Source organism: Procambarus clarkii, chromosome 1, assembly GCF_040958095.1.
Source record: "Procambarus clarkii isolate CNS0578487 chromosome 1, FALCON_Pclarkii_2.0, whole genome shotgun sequence".
Classification (NCBI taxonomy): Eukaryota; Metazoa; Arthropoda; class Malacostraca; order Decapoda; family Cambaridae; genus Procambarus; species Procambarus clarkii.
In genome coordinates this window covers 45,962,277-45,976,218 of record NC_091150.1, presented here as the reverse complement: position 1 = coordinate 45,976,218, position 13,942 = coordinate 45,962,277, and the positions used below count along the sequence as shown (strand labels likewise).

Sequence of the window (13,942 nt, the reverse complement as noted above, 5' to 3'; positions counted from 1 at the left end):
TCAAGATAACCTCAAGAAGCTCAACTGACAGCTGAAGCTTACAAGGTCTGCTTGAAGCACGTGCCTGTGAGGAGGGTCAGAAAGAGGACCACTCTAGAAAGAGAACGCAGACGACTGTACAGGAGAAGGAAAATAATAACGGAAATACTTCGGCAGACACAACTATCAGAAGAAAGAAAAATAAACCTAAGCAGGGACATCGAAGAAATAGAACAAACGTTGAAGCGATCATATGAGTCTGAGGAAATGGAATTGGAACAGAAAGTTATACAAGAGATAAAGAAAAATCCAAAATATTTTTTCACATACGCAAAATCAAAAACCTCGACCAGTATTGGACTGTTAATTACGAATGAAAGTACGTACACAGAGGACAACAAAGAGATTAGTGAAATTCTAAGAAGGCAGTATGAGGCTATGTTTAGCACACCAATAAACAACATGAAAGTTAATGACCCAGACAGCTTCTTTATGAATGACATTCAAGCTGCAGATAATATATCGGATATAACACGAACTCGGGAGACTTTGAAAGAGAAACTGACAATATGCCCATGCACTGAGCATGGGCATATTTGTTCGGTGATCGTCAGGTAGGCTGCTCCATTATAACAATCTTTCTTTGTTTCAAATGTGTTCCATATGTTTTGTATTTTTCATTTACGTCTCAATAATGAAGCAGCCTACCCGACAAACACTGAACAAACCTTTATGGCATTTGTCCATTTTCCAAATTGTTTCAACTTTTTTTTTTTTTCTTTTTTTTTATTTAAGAAACATGGAGCAGCCTACCTGTAGACAACCGAACGAATCTTTTTGACAATTGTTCTGGTTTTCAAAATTCTTCATTTTTTTTTTTTTTTTTTTTTCTGTGTAAGAAACATGAAGTGGCCTACCTGCCGACCACCAAACGAACCTTTTGCTATAAGACAAATGAAAAATAAATATTGAACAAATTTGAAGAAAGAAAAAATGTCATAAAGGTTTGTGCAGTGTATGTACAGTAGGCTGCTCCATTATTGAAATGTAAATGACAAATACAAAACAAATGGAACACATTTGAAACGAAGAAAGATTGTTATAATGGAGCAGCTTACCTGCCGAACACCGAACGAACCTTTTTAACATTTGTTGTATTTCAGAAATTTCATTTCTTTTTTTCTACAAAAATGTCAATGCTTTGCAACATCTCAGTAGTCACCCCTTTATATCCCAGCATCATTAGCATCTTTAAACAAGAACAACATAATTTATTTGCATCATTGGAGGCATCCAAGAATGTGCAAGAAGCAGCGCGACCCCACCATGTGGTGTTGACGTTACTCAAACGAGCGTTCGCCATACGGGACGATTTGTCGCTGATCGGGCCGGTCGTTACCCAAAATGTTCTCCTTTTGGAGTGTTCGTTGTGTGAGGTACCAGTATATTTTTATTTTATTTTATTTCTTGCACCTGGGCATGTTGCAGGCTATAATTGCAAGAGCAGCCCAGGGGTTAAATGTAAAGTGTTCATAGGCCATTGCTCCCTTCACCTCACTGAGGGGGCCCAGGTTCTGGCTCGTAGTCCCCAGTATGCATAAGAACTCTGACTGATGACCCACAACTAATATAGCACCATATCAGTTCAGATAGCTTCAGGGAGCCAACGGGGCTCCCAACAGAGAAGTCAAACTTAACTGAAAATCCCTTCTTCCAGCTGACATAATACACAATCAGGATAAATGTAAAGCAGTTTAGGACTGGGAACAGGAGTATTTGGCATAGCTAGACCCCACTGGCATCTTGACAAAAACCCTACTGATTCACATATATTTAGCCAAATTAAGGAGTTTCTGTCTCACCTGCTATGTGGTTGTTACCCGAGATCCATGAATGGATTGTTTCAAACACTTTCAGTCCCTGCTCTGTAACTGGGCAACTTGGCCTTATGAGTATCAAGCTCTCAATTATTTTCAACTGTTTAATTTTAAATATTTAACAGTTTATGCTGTAATTCAAGAGAAGGTATACATGACTACTATAAACCAATATAAGACTTACTCTATTAATTTCTTGCCTCCTAATATTTTCTGACAAATCTTGACGTGACTGAACCTCCTGTAACAGCATCAACATCTGTGTCTTAACTGCTGCACTGGCTACTCCAACCGCACGTGCTACTCCCTCCCAGGCATCTGCTGCTTCACGTACAGGCTGTGAAGCACCCTGACTGCTATTACCATAGGAGTCCACAAATCCAGACTCTGAAGAAACTTGTGCCAAACACTGAGACAGCCGACATGCAGTTCCACACACAGTGTTGAGAGACTGGGAACAAAATTACACATAATTCAACTGTATAGTCTCATCAATAAATATTAATTATAATAGAAAAATAAATTTACCCATGAGAAAATATTATCTATGGTTCTTATGACTAAACTTAAATACAGTACAGTACCCTGAAATGCATAACAACCTTTAAGAAGTTAGTTTATATAAGCAGAAGGATCCTGATTTTCATTATGCATGCATTCTCAGAGATAAAGTGTAGAATCAACAAGTGTAAATGTCAAGAATCTTATCAAGAAAAAATACAATGCATTCTGGGAAAATATAATTTGTTACATAAAATAATACAATACAAAATGAACTAAGCTGCTTCAAAATACTACTTAAAATTAATTAACATGAATATTGTAAGTGAAGTATAAGCATTTACCAAAAAATAAAAAATAAAAAAATAAAGTTGATTGGCAACAAACTCTACTTGCCTCTAATGCACTCACACATTACATCACACTTCCTACCTGTCCCAATAAATTCCACCTCAACTCCCTTACTCATTAACCTCTAGCATTACAGCTCTTCTCAATCAAACACTCAACCCAGCCATACCACCCTTACCTTTTAATCTCACTATCACAAACCCGTTCTTTACCACCACCTTTTTTATCCTACTCTTTCCTACCATATCCAAAGCCCTCAACCCAAAAAACCAGCGTTGAATGTAATGAAACGCCATTTTCTGGGTGAGTCCCAGAGGCTTCCTGGAGCTTTTCGGGCTAATGTACGTTATATTAGAACGGGACATTAGCTAAGGAATTCAGACCTACCAGGGGCCAGTGCCAGAACCTGGCCCCTTCGGAGAGGTTTCAGGGAGCAATGGCCCTGGAAAACCCCCTTGTGTTTGGGGTTTTCCTTATCTGCCATTGACCAGGGTTAGCCACCCAGAAAGGTAGGCATAACAAAACCAACCCCACATGGTAAAAAACTAAAACAAAAAAATGAAGAGAGGTAGAAACTCCCTACAATCCCAAGGAAACAAGCAAACATCACACTTACTGCCGCGCCGATCATCCGTGCACCCCTCTCCGCCTCGAGAGGAGAAGGCCCCCTCACTGCCCCGGCTGCCTAGTATCAGTTCGGAAGCTAAGCTTCAACCAACGCGAAAAAACCATCGACCGGTGGGAGGGAGGGGTGCCAGGGAGCCTCCGGGGCTCACCCAGAAAATGGCATTTCATTACATTCAACGGTGGTTTTCTGTGGGGAGCCCCTACGGCTCCCTGGAGCTTCATACCCAAAGAGACGGAAAAGAAAGGGCTGACCCGGGAGGCGGCCGCCACAAACTCCGCAAAGCGAAGCCGAGACAACAGGCTGCAACCTGCGACCCAATGCAATAAAAACGCACAGGAGCAGATGCAGGCATAAAGAACGGGCGGCCAGGAACCTGTGCGACCTTCAAATCCTCGTGCCTGAAATGAGCCCTAGACGTCACCAACACAGCAGTGAAAGCTGCAAACGTCCGAACAGCACGGGCGCAAGGATAGACCGCAGGCTGGACGACCTAAAAACTCTGAGGATGACCTGGGAGACCCAAGCCCTGAAACAGGGAACGAGGGGAACCGGATCAGCCCAAAGCGCATCCCCAGACACGGTACACAGGTAACAGCAAAGAAGCGCAACCGAACAACACAGGACTCACACCTGTTCGAACCAATAAAGCATCAATAACCCAAGGACCCCCCGGTAACCAGCCATCTCGACCGTCGCCAAAAGAACGAAAAAAGGCTGCAAACGTACAAACCTACCACCAGTACCAAGGAGCAGAAACCTGAACCGAAGGGGTTACCACAAACAGAGGAAAAGATAAGGACGGCTCAGGCGACACATGAGCAGGCCGGAGGTGAAACAAAACACAAAAAAGCATACGCATCGGGGCAGATGTGACGTCCACCCCGAACCCAAGCAGGAGCGGCTCCGCCAGCGCCGCACAAAACAAAGCGACAGGAAGAAACATCAAATAACTGTAGTCCTGAAAACCCAAGAAAGGACGAGACAACCCGATGTGAAAGAGAAGACGACCTACGAAGAGCAAGAAAAAGGTGCATAGAAACACCAGGAACATCATACTGTCGCCGAGACGAAGCTCGCAGGTAGGACACCATCAACAAAGCCACCTGATCACCACAGAGATGGTGATACCTGCATTAAAATACCAGACGCGAATACCCGAGGAGAAGGCCGGACCAGTCACGTACAAGACCGGTCTGACCTGCCGAAAGAGCGGAGCCGCAGAAAAACGCCCTGGGTTCGGACACCTATCAAGCATCGTCTGAAAATATAGCTGGGCCGGCCACCAAGGGACCATAAGGACTACTCTGTTGGGAATCGGCTCCAACCGAGCTAGAACCTGAAGCAACAGCTGGACCAGGAGAAGAGGAACAGGTACCCCCCACCTCGACCAGTCCTGCCGAAAGGCATCCACCGTTAACGTCTCGTAGGCGGGTAAGGGCGCCACATAGAATGGGCAACGCCTAGACCACGCCGATTCGAAGACGTCCATGGCCAGGAGTCCATACGTCCGGCAGAGCCAACGAAACGAGTCGGCGCTGACTGGCCAATCTGCGAACAGAGGAATGAACCGAGACAGGCTGTCCGCCGGGACATAGGACACACCCCAGACATGAACCTCACGGTTAGCCAAACCCCGAGAATCCAGCAAACGAGCCACTCAAAAGGGACCAACCCCAAAGGCAAACACCTAAGAGAAACCCTGTGGTTCTGACAAAGAACCAGAGAACAGTCAGAATGCAGCTGAATGGTAGAGCACCAAGTGACCCGAACCCTCCGAAGTGCAAACCATACAGCCACGAACTCCCGAACCGTGCTGTGAGCCCGACGGACGGACAGACCCAACCATCCCCGGCAGACCTGGTGAGCACTGGTCACAAAGCCCCAGCCGAGAGATGACCCGTCCATGAACACATCGAGCGAAGGCTCGGGGAGGTGCCAAGGCACGGAACCCCGAAGACCCCAAAGAGGAAGCTAGTGACGCAGCACCAACACAAGATCCCGGAGGAACAACTCAACGATTGCAAGAGAGGCGGAAGGGGAGTCTCCGAAGGAACCAAACAGACACTGAAGCCAAACCCGACCCTGTGGACAGACCAGCACGTTGAAGTTCAGACTCCCGCATAACTGTTCAAGCAACCGCCGAGCAACCCGGGACCCCTTCATGAACAGCCGAAGGCGGAACCACAGTCGCAGCAACACTTCTGGAGGGAAGGACAAGGGGCGGCCCAAGAGCCCTAAACAAGACCCAGCCAGGTCCTAACCCGGAACAGAAATAGATGGAACGGTCTCCAGATCACCAGGAAACCAAGCCCGGCGATCTGGAAAGAACCACACCCCTGGCGAGCAGACAATCAGACCAACTGGGAGCCCACACCAGCCAGTCGTCGTGGTAGGTCAGACACCGAATCCCAAGCAGACTCAGACAGGGGCACCAAGATCCGGTAAAGATGCGTAAATACACCAAGTGCCAATTACAAACTAGGAAAGGCAACAAAAGTGGCAAGCCTGAAGCCCCACCACCAACTGTGCAGTCCCAGCACGGCCACAACACATGCCAAGACCCAAAAAGATCAGTCTGCAAGCCAGGAAGACCCCAGAACCCCAGAAGGCAGAACCGGGTCACACACGAGGACACAAAGCCCCCTGAACCCACAAAGGGGCCCCAAGAGGAAGAAACCTCCGGAACGAAACCAAAGAATCCAAAGGAACCCGGAATCGAACCAGGGGGAGCTCAAACCACCACATTTGCCGGCTGAGAGATGAGGAACACCACAGAAAGGCTAAGCACAGCCCTTGGACAGAACCCCTAGGGAAACGGTCAAAACAGACCGAAAACCGAGGGACAAGGTGTGGGAGCAAGCATAAACCGACAGGGACACTGAGCCCAAACCCTAGGGCCCAGACCCACAACAGACAAAATGGAAAACCCGGTGTAAAATTAACACTCAAACGTTACCAGAGGAACAGAAAACGGGCAGACAACACTAGAAAAGCAAAGAAACGACAACAGGAGAATAAAGCCCCTGAAAAAGGTGAAAAAACCCACCCAAGACGCTCGCTCGTACACCCAGGCGCATGTAAACAAACCGCAATGCCGCCCTGGTGGCCACGCCGGGAAACCGGCAGAAGAAAATGGCCACCAGAACAGGGGGCTGTGACCGACGCAAAAGATACGAAAACACGCCAGCAAAAGTGGAAAGCAAGCAGACTGGATGGGCGAAAAACTCCGCCCAGAAGCAAAAAACCTAGGCAGGGGCAAACAGCCCCAGAACTGCTAACAGGCATCCCCCACAGCCCCGGGAACCTGCAACAGAGGCCCCAGGGCAGAGATGTCCTCCAAGCCCTCCGCCCTAAAAGAAAAGGAAGAGTCCATGGGAAAGACAGCAAGAAAGGGCTGCTGGTAAGACCCAGAAGCCTTGGCAGGAGGAACAGGCTCGAAAACCTCCGTCCCCAACCCAAACGGGGCAGCCCCCGAAACCGCCCGAGTCTCGGCCCCAACTAAACCCCGCTCAGACCCCGAAACCCGCAGATGGTCCGGAGCCGAGAACAGGGAGGGAAAAAGGCGAACAGCACCTAACCAAAACGGGGCGGCCCCGGGGCATTCGAGTGGGAAACCAACCTAGCGTGTTGCAGCAACCTAACCTAGCTTGCAACACGGATGCCGCCTGTACTCTGAACAGTAATAACATCAGGAGAGTACTGGAGAACAAGCAGAGAATATCTCTCACAAGACTCCGGGTCAAGGTGTCAGTGACCCAACAGGCAACATGACGGAGGTAAAAGTGGCGACTGTCACCTGGAGACAAGAGCACAGCAACCAACAATCCCGTACAAGACGGGTTGGAACCCGGAAGACACATTTAATGGTCCACCGAGCCCCGACAGGGGTTTCCGGGGCCCACAGGGTAACAACTACTGGAAGCTCGGGCAAGATGTTGCTAACCGGTTAAGAAACCCAAAAATAACAAGGGGGTAGAGGACAACACTGAAAACCCCTGCGACATGTACAATCATGGGGGCTTAGCAGAGGGCCACCAAATACTACCAGTGGAACTATAGCCACACTAGGCAGACCCCCACCAGGCTAATGAAAATAACAACAAAAGAAAACCCCCACAAAAGTACACCGTCTCCAGAGGCAACAGGAACCAGTCACCGCTTGGGTGGCAGGTCGTGCAACACCTTGACGCCCCTAACCAGCACAATACCTACCCAGGGCCAAACAAGGGCCCCCAAGCCCCAGCTGACCCCAAGGGCGAGGCAAATGCCGAGCAGCAAGAACCTCTACGGGATTGGTTCCCAAACGCCCCAGGGACGATAACCCTGTCACGCAGGGGCAGTACTCACAGGGCGCTTAGGGAAGGAAGCCCCTAAGTGCATGCAGCCCTGGTACTGATGAGGAACACCTGGCCACCGCACAACACAACACATGGCAGTGAACGTCACACAAGGCAAACACCGCCTAGGAAACTGAGGCCAGAGAAGCGTCTATCCCGGTTTACATTAGCTTACGAACTGATGCTAGGCAGCCGGCGCGGTGAGGTCCGGGGCTCCCCCCTCCCCCTCTCAGGGTGGGGAGGGCTGCGCGGACAATTGGCGCCGCAGTAAAGTGTGATGTTTGCTTGTTTGCGTGTTTACTTGGGATTGTAGGGAGTTTCTACCTCTCTGTTCGATTTTTTGTTTTAGTTTTTACCATGTGGGGTTTGTTTTGTTATGCCTACCTTTCTGGGTGCCTAACCCAAGTTGATGGCAGATAAGGAAAAGCCCAACCACAAGGGGGTTTTCCAGGGTTATTGCTCCCTGAAACCTCTCCGAAGGGGCCAGGTTCTGGCGCTGGTCCCTGGTAGGGGCTCCCCACAGAAAAGCAGAAAAACAATGAAATTCGTTACAAAGCGTGGTCTTCACTAGGCAGGATACACTGGTAAACAACCAAAAGTGCCTTGCCTTGCGCCCAGCACCACACGCTTGCTCAACCCATACAAGTATCAACAGACTTTGTATTCAAAGGCAAACGTCGTACACCAATTCAAATTTTATGATGAATTTGATGTTGCATACCCAAAAAATTGGGAAAAAACTAGGAAAGTCGTAAACCAAGATACTGGTACCACTATAATTTTAGCATGCAGTGTATGCAAATACAGTACTATGGTAATGTTTTGTTGTCATTATACTGAACGATGCAGGAAATGGAGATTTCAAACCAACTGTGTGCAGAGACTGATACTCTTACCTTAAAAAAGTTATCCAGACCTAACCTGATGCACCCTTACCACTCTTGTTGAATAACAAGGTTTCAACTCGGAAATAATGATACAGTGGAACCTTGGTTGACGAATGCCACTCTTTACAAATTTTTTGGTTTACGAGCTCAATTTCTTCGTAAAATTCGACTTGGTGGTTCCTGGTGGCACAGGCAAAGTGCCCTTCAGTTTAGCAGTGTTTCCCGCCAAGTGATAATCACTCTTGAATATTGTATTTGGGAGGACAACAGGATGGATGGTTGGGAGGACTGGATGGATGGATGGTGAGGGGACTGGATGGATGGATGGATGGACGGTGAGGGGACTGGATGGATAGATGGCGAGGGGACTGGATGGATGGATGGTGAGGGGACTGGATTGGAAAAATGTAAATTTTGGTGGGGGCTACTTGTCACAAAGCAACAGGTCAACAGGATGAGGCTGTCTTATGATCCTGAACAGAAATCACGTGGAAGAACTCCTGTTGCATCACATACATCACATACAAGGTTAGCCCTAAGCTGAACAAAAGACAAAATGATATACAGTGGCGCCTTGATTAACAAATTTAATCCGTTCCAGCACCGAACTTGTCATGTGGAAAACTCATCTTGCAAAACAACAACAAAACTGTCGTCGGAGGTGGCCAAGAACCAGCAGGAATGCTCGTTAATCGAGAGAAAGCTCGTCAATCGAGACATTTTCTGCGAGTGGCTTGCTCATAACTGGAGCCACTCGTCACTCGAGGTTCCACTGTAGTGTAATGAGCATGTTTTCACTTCACACCCATATTTTTAACCTCGTAGAACAATAGGAAAAAGGAGAGAAAGCATTAGCTTAAGTATAGATTAACTGTTTCTAGTTAGAAGAATTATTCAAAAACTAACCTGAATATAGGCTGAAAGACACATGGAGCAATCATGCAGGTCCTGGGAGGCAGGGTTTGGGGACTTTTCTCTACTGCTTGGGTGAGAAGGTGACAGAGGCAAACTGCTTACAAGGCTTGGAGACCTTTCTCGTGGTGACCTGCTCAAAGTAAATAAAATTATGTTCTAATAAACAAAGTATTGTATGTACAGTACAACAGAATACTAACTGAAATGTAATTTGTGTTTGATCTTTTCTTTAACCATTGTGCTGCTCGCCTTCCAAATACGGCACCTCCCCCCCCCCCCTGTGCACATGAAATAAATTCTTGGGATTTTTTTTTTTAAGTGTTAAAAACCCTGATTATCCTGATTCATATCCCTGATTATGGATATGTGAACAAAAACTCAAAATTATACTTACATACTTTGGCCGCAATGGGGCCCATAACTTTGCACATAACGTCATGAATCTCTGGTCGCCCACGGCGTACGCTCCCGGGGCCAGTAGCGCGCCCGGTTCAAGATGCGCGAGTTGCCACAAATATATTTTTGTTCATTTTTTGCACAGTTCCAAATACATTTGTTTAGTTTTTGTGCCAATCCTATGTATAATGAACATGTACACTATATTATGGCAATAGAACATCTGTACTGTCAGAAGACACTGTGTTACATGCATCACACATGTGTACACATATCTTGCACATTTTTCCAATGAATCATGCTAATTTTTGTACATATACAATCTATTTACACACTGTACAGTATCACACACCATAAACACACTCAGAACTCCAGGAGTGTGTGATATGCTGCGAAACCGCCAATGGGGCATAGTGGAACCTTGCACTCAACGCACCAGGTGCTGATGCACTTCGCTATTTTTCTCTTCGGGTAGTGTTTTTGCATACTATGCAGGCATGTTTACCCTTATCCCGTGATGCTGTGCCTGGCATATACTCTAGCATGTGGACACCAAACATCTCGTTACCACTCTGTCTGTCTGGAGCTGCATGTGGCATTGTTGCTTGCACCCCCGTGCGGTGTAACAGAGCCCTCCTTGCCATACTTTACGAGCAGTTGTGACACAACAGCAGCACTGAATGTCTGTATTGGCGGTCTCCTGCCTGATTTTACCAGATACATATTGAAGCAGTTGAGCACTGCAACATCTATTAGGTGGAAAAAGAACTTTTTTGTCCACTTCACAGACTTCCGCATGCACTCGACAGCACTGAGCATCATGTCACATTTATCTACGAGGGGCATGTTCACGTTGTAGTCTATGACACAATCTGGTTTATATATGGGGAAGCACGTTTGAAAGTGGACTTTGCCACTGTCCAACATGGCATCGGTGTGAATCGTAGTCAGCATATTCACCTCGCGTCTGTCCCTCTACTGCACTGAGAGCATATTGTCACACTTGCACAGCTGTCAATCACCCACTGCTATACCTATGCCAAACACTGCCATTTCCTTCCTGTGGGTCTTCACTGTGCCACATACGTCGGTGTTGTAGGCAAGGAGGTATCTGGTCAACAAGGCGCTGGTATAGTAAGTGTCGGTGAACAGCATATGCCCCTTGTTCAGCAACGGTTTCATCAGGGTTTTGACGACACTGCTGGAGAACCCGTATTCATCTTGAGCTGGTATATCGACGTCTGTACCAGATTACAGAATCATGTCCATGACGATACCAGTCTCACAACTGCACAGTACGAAAAGCTTGAGTTCAACTCGATGGCACTTTGATGGGATGTACTGCTTGAATGCCAGTCGCCCCTTGAACAGTATAAGCGATTCATTGATCACTACATTCTGTGCAGGTACAAAATAATCACGGAACTTGCCGCTCATGTCACTGAATACCTTCTGTACTTTCCACAGTCTGTTGTGTCTGTCCTCATTTGCATTATTTTCGAAATGCAGGCACCTGAGAAGCAACAGGAACCTATCAAGCGACATGTACCTGTTGAACATGGGTGATGGAACAAGGCTGTCCTTGCTCCAATAATCCTGGATGACGTGTTTCTCAAAGGGCTTCATCATCATGCTCAGTGTGAGAAACACATACATTTTGTCAATTCTGGTGTCCTTCTATCATGTGAGGCGTGAGGCAGGTAAAATGCCGGCGTCCATGAGGCTGTGAGCATATCTGTTTGTCTCAGTCACAAGATGGGTTATAAATTTGTTGTCAAAATACACTAGGAAATAATTATTTCTGCCACATCCTGACCTGTATACGGGAATAATGGTGTCATCACACCATCATCAGTACCATCAAATGTTGGTATTTGTGGAACAAATGAGGCACAATCCTCCCACCCAAGTACACCCAGGGGTTTGGTTTTGGCGCCAACACTACGGCCAACACCACCACGAACACCAAACATATGGCTACGCTGTCTGGTGCTGGAGCTGCGTGAGGGTATGGGAGGAGATGAGGCTGATCTATGTATCTGCTTGATACCTACTTGATGGGGTTCTGGGAGTTCTTCTACTCCCCAAGTCTGGCCCAAGGCCAGGCTTGACTTGTGAGAGTTTGGTCCACCAGGCTGTTGCTTAGAGCAGCCCGCAGGCCCACATACCCATCACAGCCCAGTTGGTCCGGCACTTGAAGAAAACTATCTAGTTTTCTCTTGAAGATGTCCATGGTTGTTCCGGCAATATTTCTGATGCTCGCTGGTAGGACCCTGAACAACCGCGGACCTCTGATGTTTATAACAGTGTTCTCTGTGCCTATGGCACCTCTGCTCTTTACTGGTTCTATTCTGCATTTTCTTTCATATCATTCACTCCAGTACGTTGTTATTTTACTGTGCAGATTTGGGACCTGTCCCTCCAGTATTTTCCTTGTGTATATTATTTGGTATCCCTCTCGTCTCCTTTCTAGTGAGTACATTTGGAGAGCTTTGAGACAATCCCAATAATTTTGGTGTTTTATCTCGTCTATGCATGCCGTATATGTTCTCTGTATTCCCTCTATTTCAGCAATCTCTCCTACTCTGAAGGGGGAAGTGAATACTGAGCAGTACTCAAGACGGGACAGAACAAGTGATTTGAAGAGTACAACCATTGTGATGGGATCTCTGAACTTGAAGGTTCTCGTAATCCATCCTATCATTTTTCTGGTTGACGCAATACTTGCTTGGTTATGCTCCCTAAACGTTAGGTCGTCGGACATCATTATTCCCAAATCCTTGACATGCTGTTTTCCTACTATGAGCAGATTCGATTGTGTTTTGTACCCTGTATTATGTTTCAGATCCTCATTTTTACCGTATCTGAGTACCTGGAATTTATCACCGTTAATCATCATGTTATTTTCTGCTGCCCAATCAAAAACTTTGTTAATGTCTGTTTGTAGTTTTTCAATGTCTTCAGCAGAGATAATTTTCATGTTGATTTTTGTATCTTCTGCAAAGGATGACACGAAGCTGTGACTTGCATTTTTGTCTATATCAGATATGAGAATAAGGAACAGCAGTGGTGCAAGGACTGTAACTTGAGGTACAGAGCTTATAACTGCGCTCGGACTCCATTTTACTTGATTGACTGTTACTCTTTGTGTTTTGTTCGACAGGAAATTGAGTATCCAGCACCCTACTTTACCAGTTATACCCATTTACCTCATTTTGTGTGCCGCCGCCACGCCACGACACGCCGCCGCACAGCTCATCCATGCAGTCCCATCCCCCTGGGAGGGGGAGCCCCGGACCCCGGTGCCAGCTGCTCCAACCCCTAGTTCAGAGGCTGAGCATCAAAATCAAAACGAAACTGCCGACAGGAGGGAGGGAGGGTGCCAGGGAGCCTCTGGGGCTCACCCAGAAAATGCAGTTTCATTACATTCAACGGTAGTTTTCTGTAGGAAGCCCCTACCGCTCCCTGGCTCTACATAACCAAGGATAAGTAAAAAAGGTACTTACTAGGGAGGCGGCCGCTATGTGCTCATCAACTTGAAGTTGAGACAACTGGCTGCAACCTGCGACCCAAAGCCACACATGAATGACCAGGACCAGGAATGTTCACCAAATAATGGGTGGCCAGGACCCTGTTCGACCACCAAAATCCCCCGCGCCCCAATGTCAGCCCAAGACATGTTACCGAAGATGGCAACCAAAGCAGCAAATTTATGAATGTCAAATTTCGCTGATGTTCGCAGCAAACACCCGCACCGTGCTGTGAGACCGATGGAAGGACAGACCCCCACCGCCCATGGCCGCCTTGGTGAGCACTGGTCATAAAGCCCTAGCTGAGAGACGACACATCCGTGAACATATTGAGCGAGGGCTTGGGTAGGCGCCAAGGCACTGCACTCCAAAAAACTTGAAGAGAAGGTTGGTGACGCAGGAGCCAACGCAAGGCACACGGAGGCCAAACCCAGCGATCAAGAAACAGGCAAAAGAGGCGTTTCCGAAGGAACCAGAACAGACACTGAAGCCAAACCCAACCCAGCGAGAAAACCAAAGTTCAAAGTTCAAACTCCCTCAC

The 13,942-nt window shown here is 47.2% G+C and overlaps 1 protein-coding gene across 2 annotated transcripts in view; it reads right to left on the bottom strand.

Moving 5' to 3' along the window:
- LOC123774478 (probable serine/threonine-protein kinase yakA) overlaps positions 1-13,942 on the bottom strand; it is a 139,485-nt gene that overhangs the window by 109,377 nt on the left and 16,166 nt on the right. For both annotated transcript variants that reach the window (XM_069306308.1, XM_045768848.2), the window contains exons 3-4: positions 9,467-9,605; positions 2,041-2,307 (exon numbers count right to left, since the gene is read on the bottom strand). In XM_069306308.1, the coding sequence (XP_069162409.1) occupies positions 2,041-2,307; positions 9,467-9,605 (406 nt within the window). The remainder of the gene's footprint in view (positions 1-2,040; positions 2,308-9,466; positions 9,606-13,942) is intronic.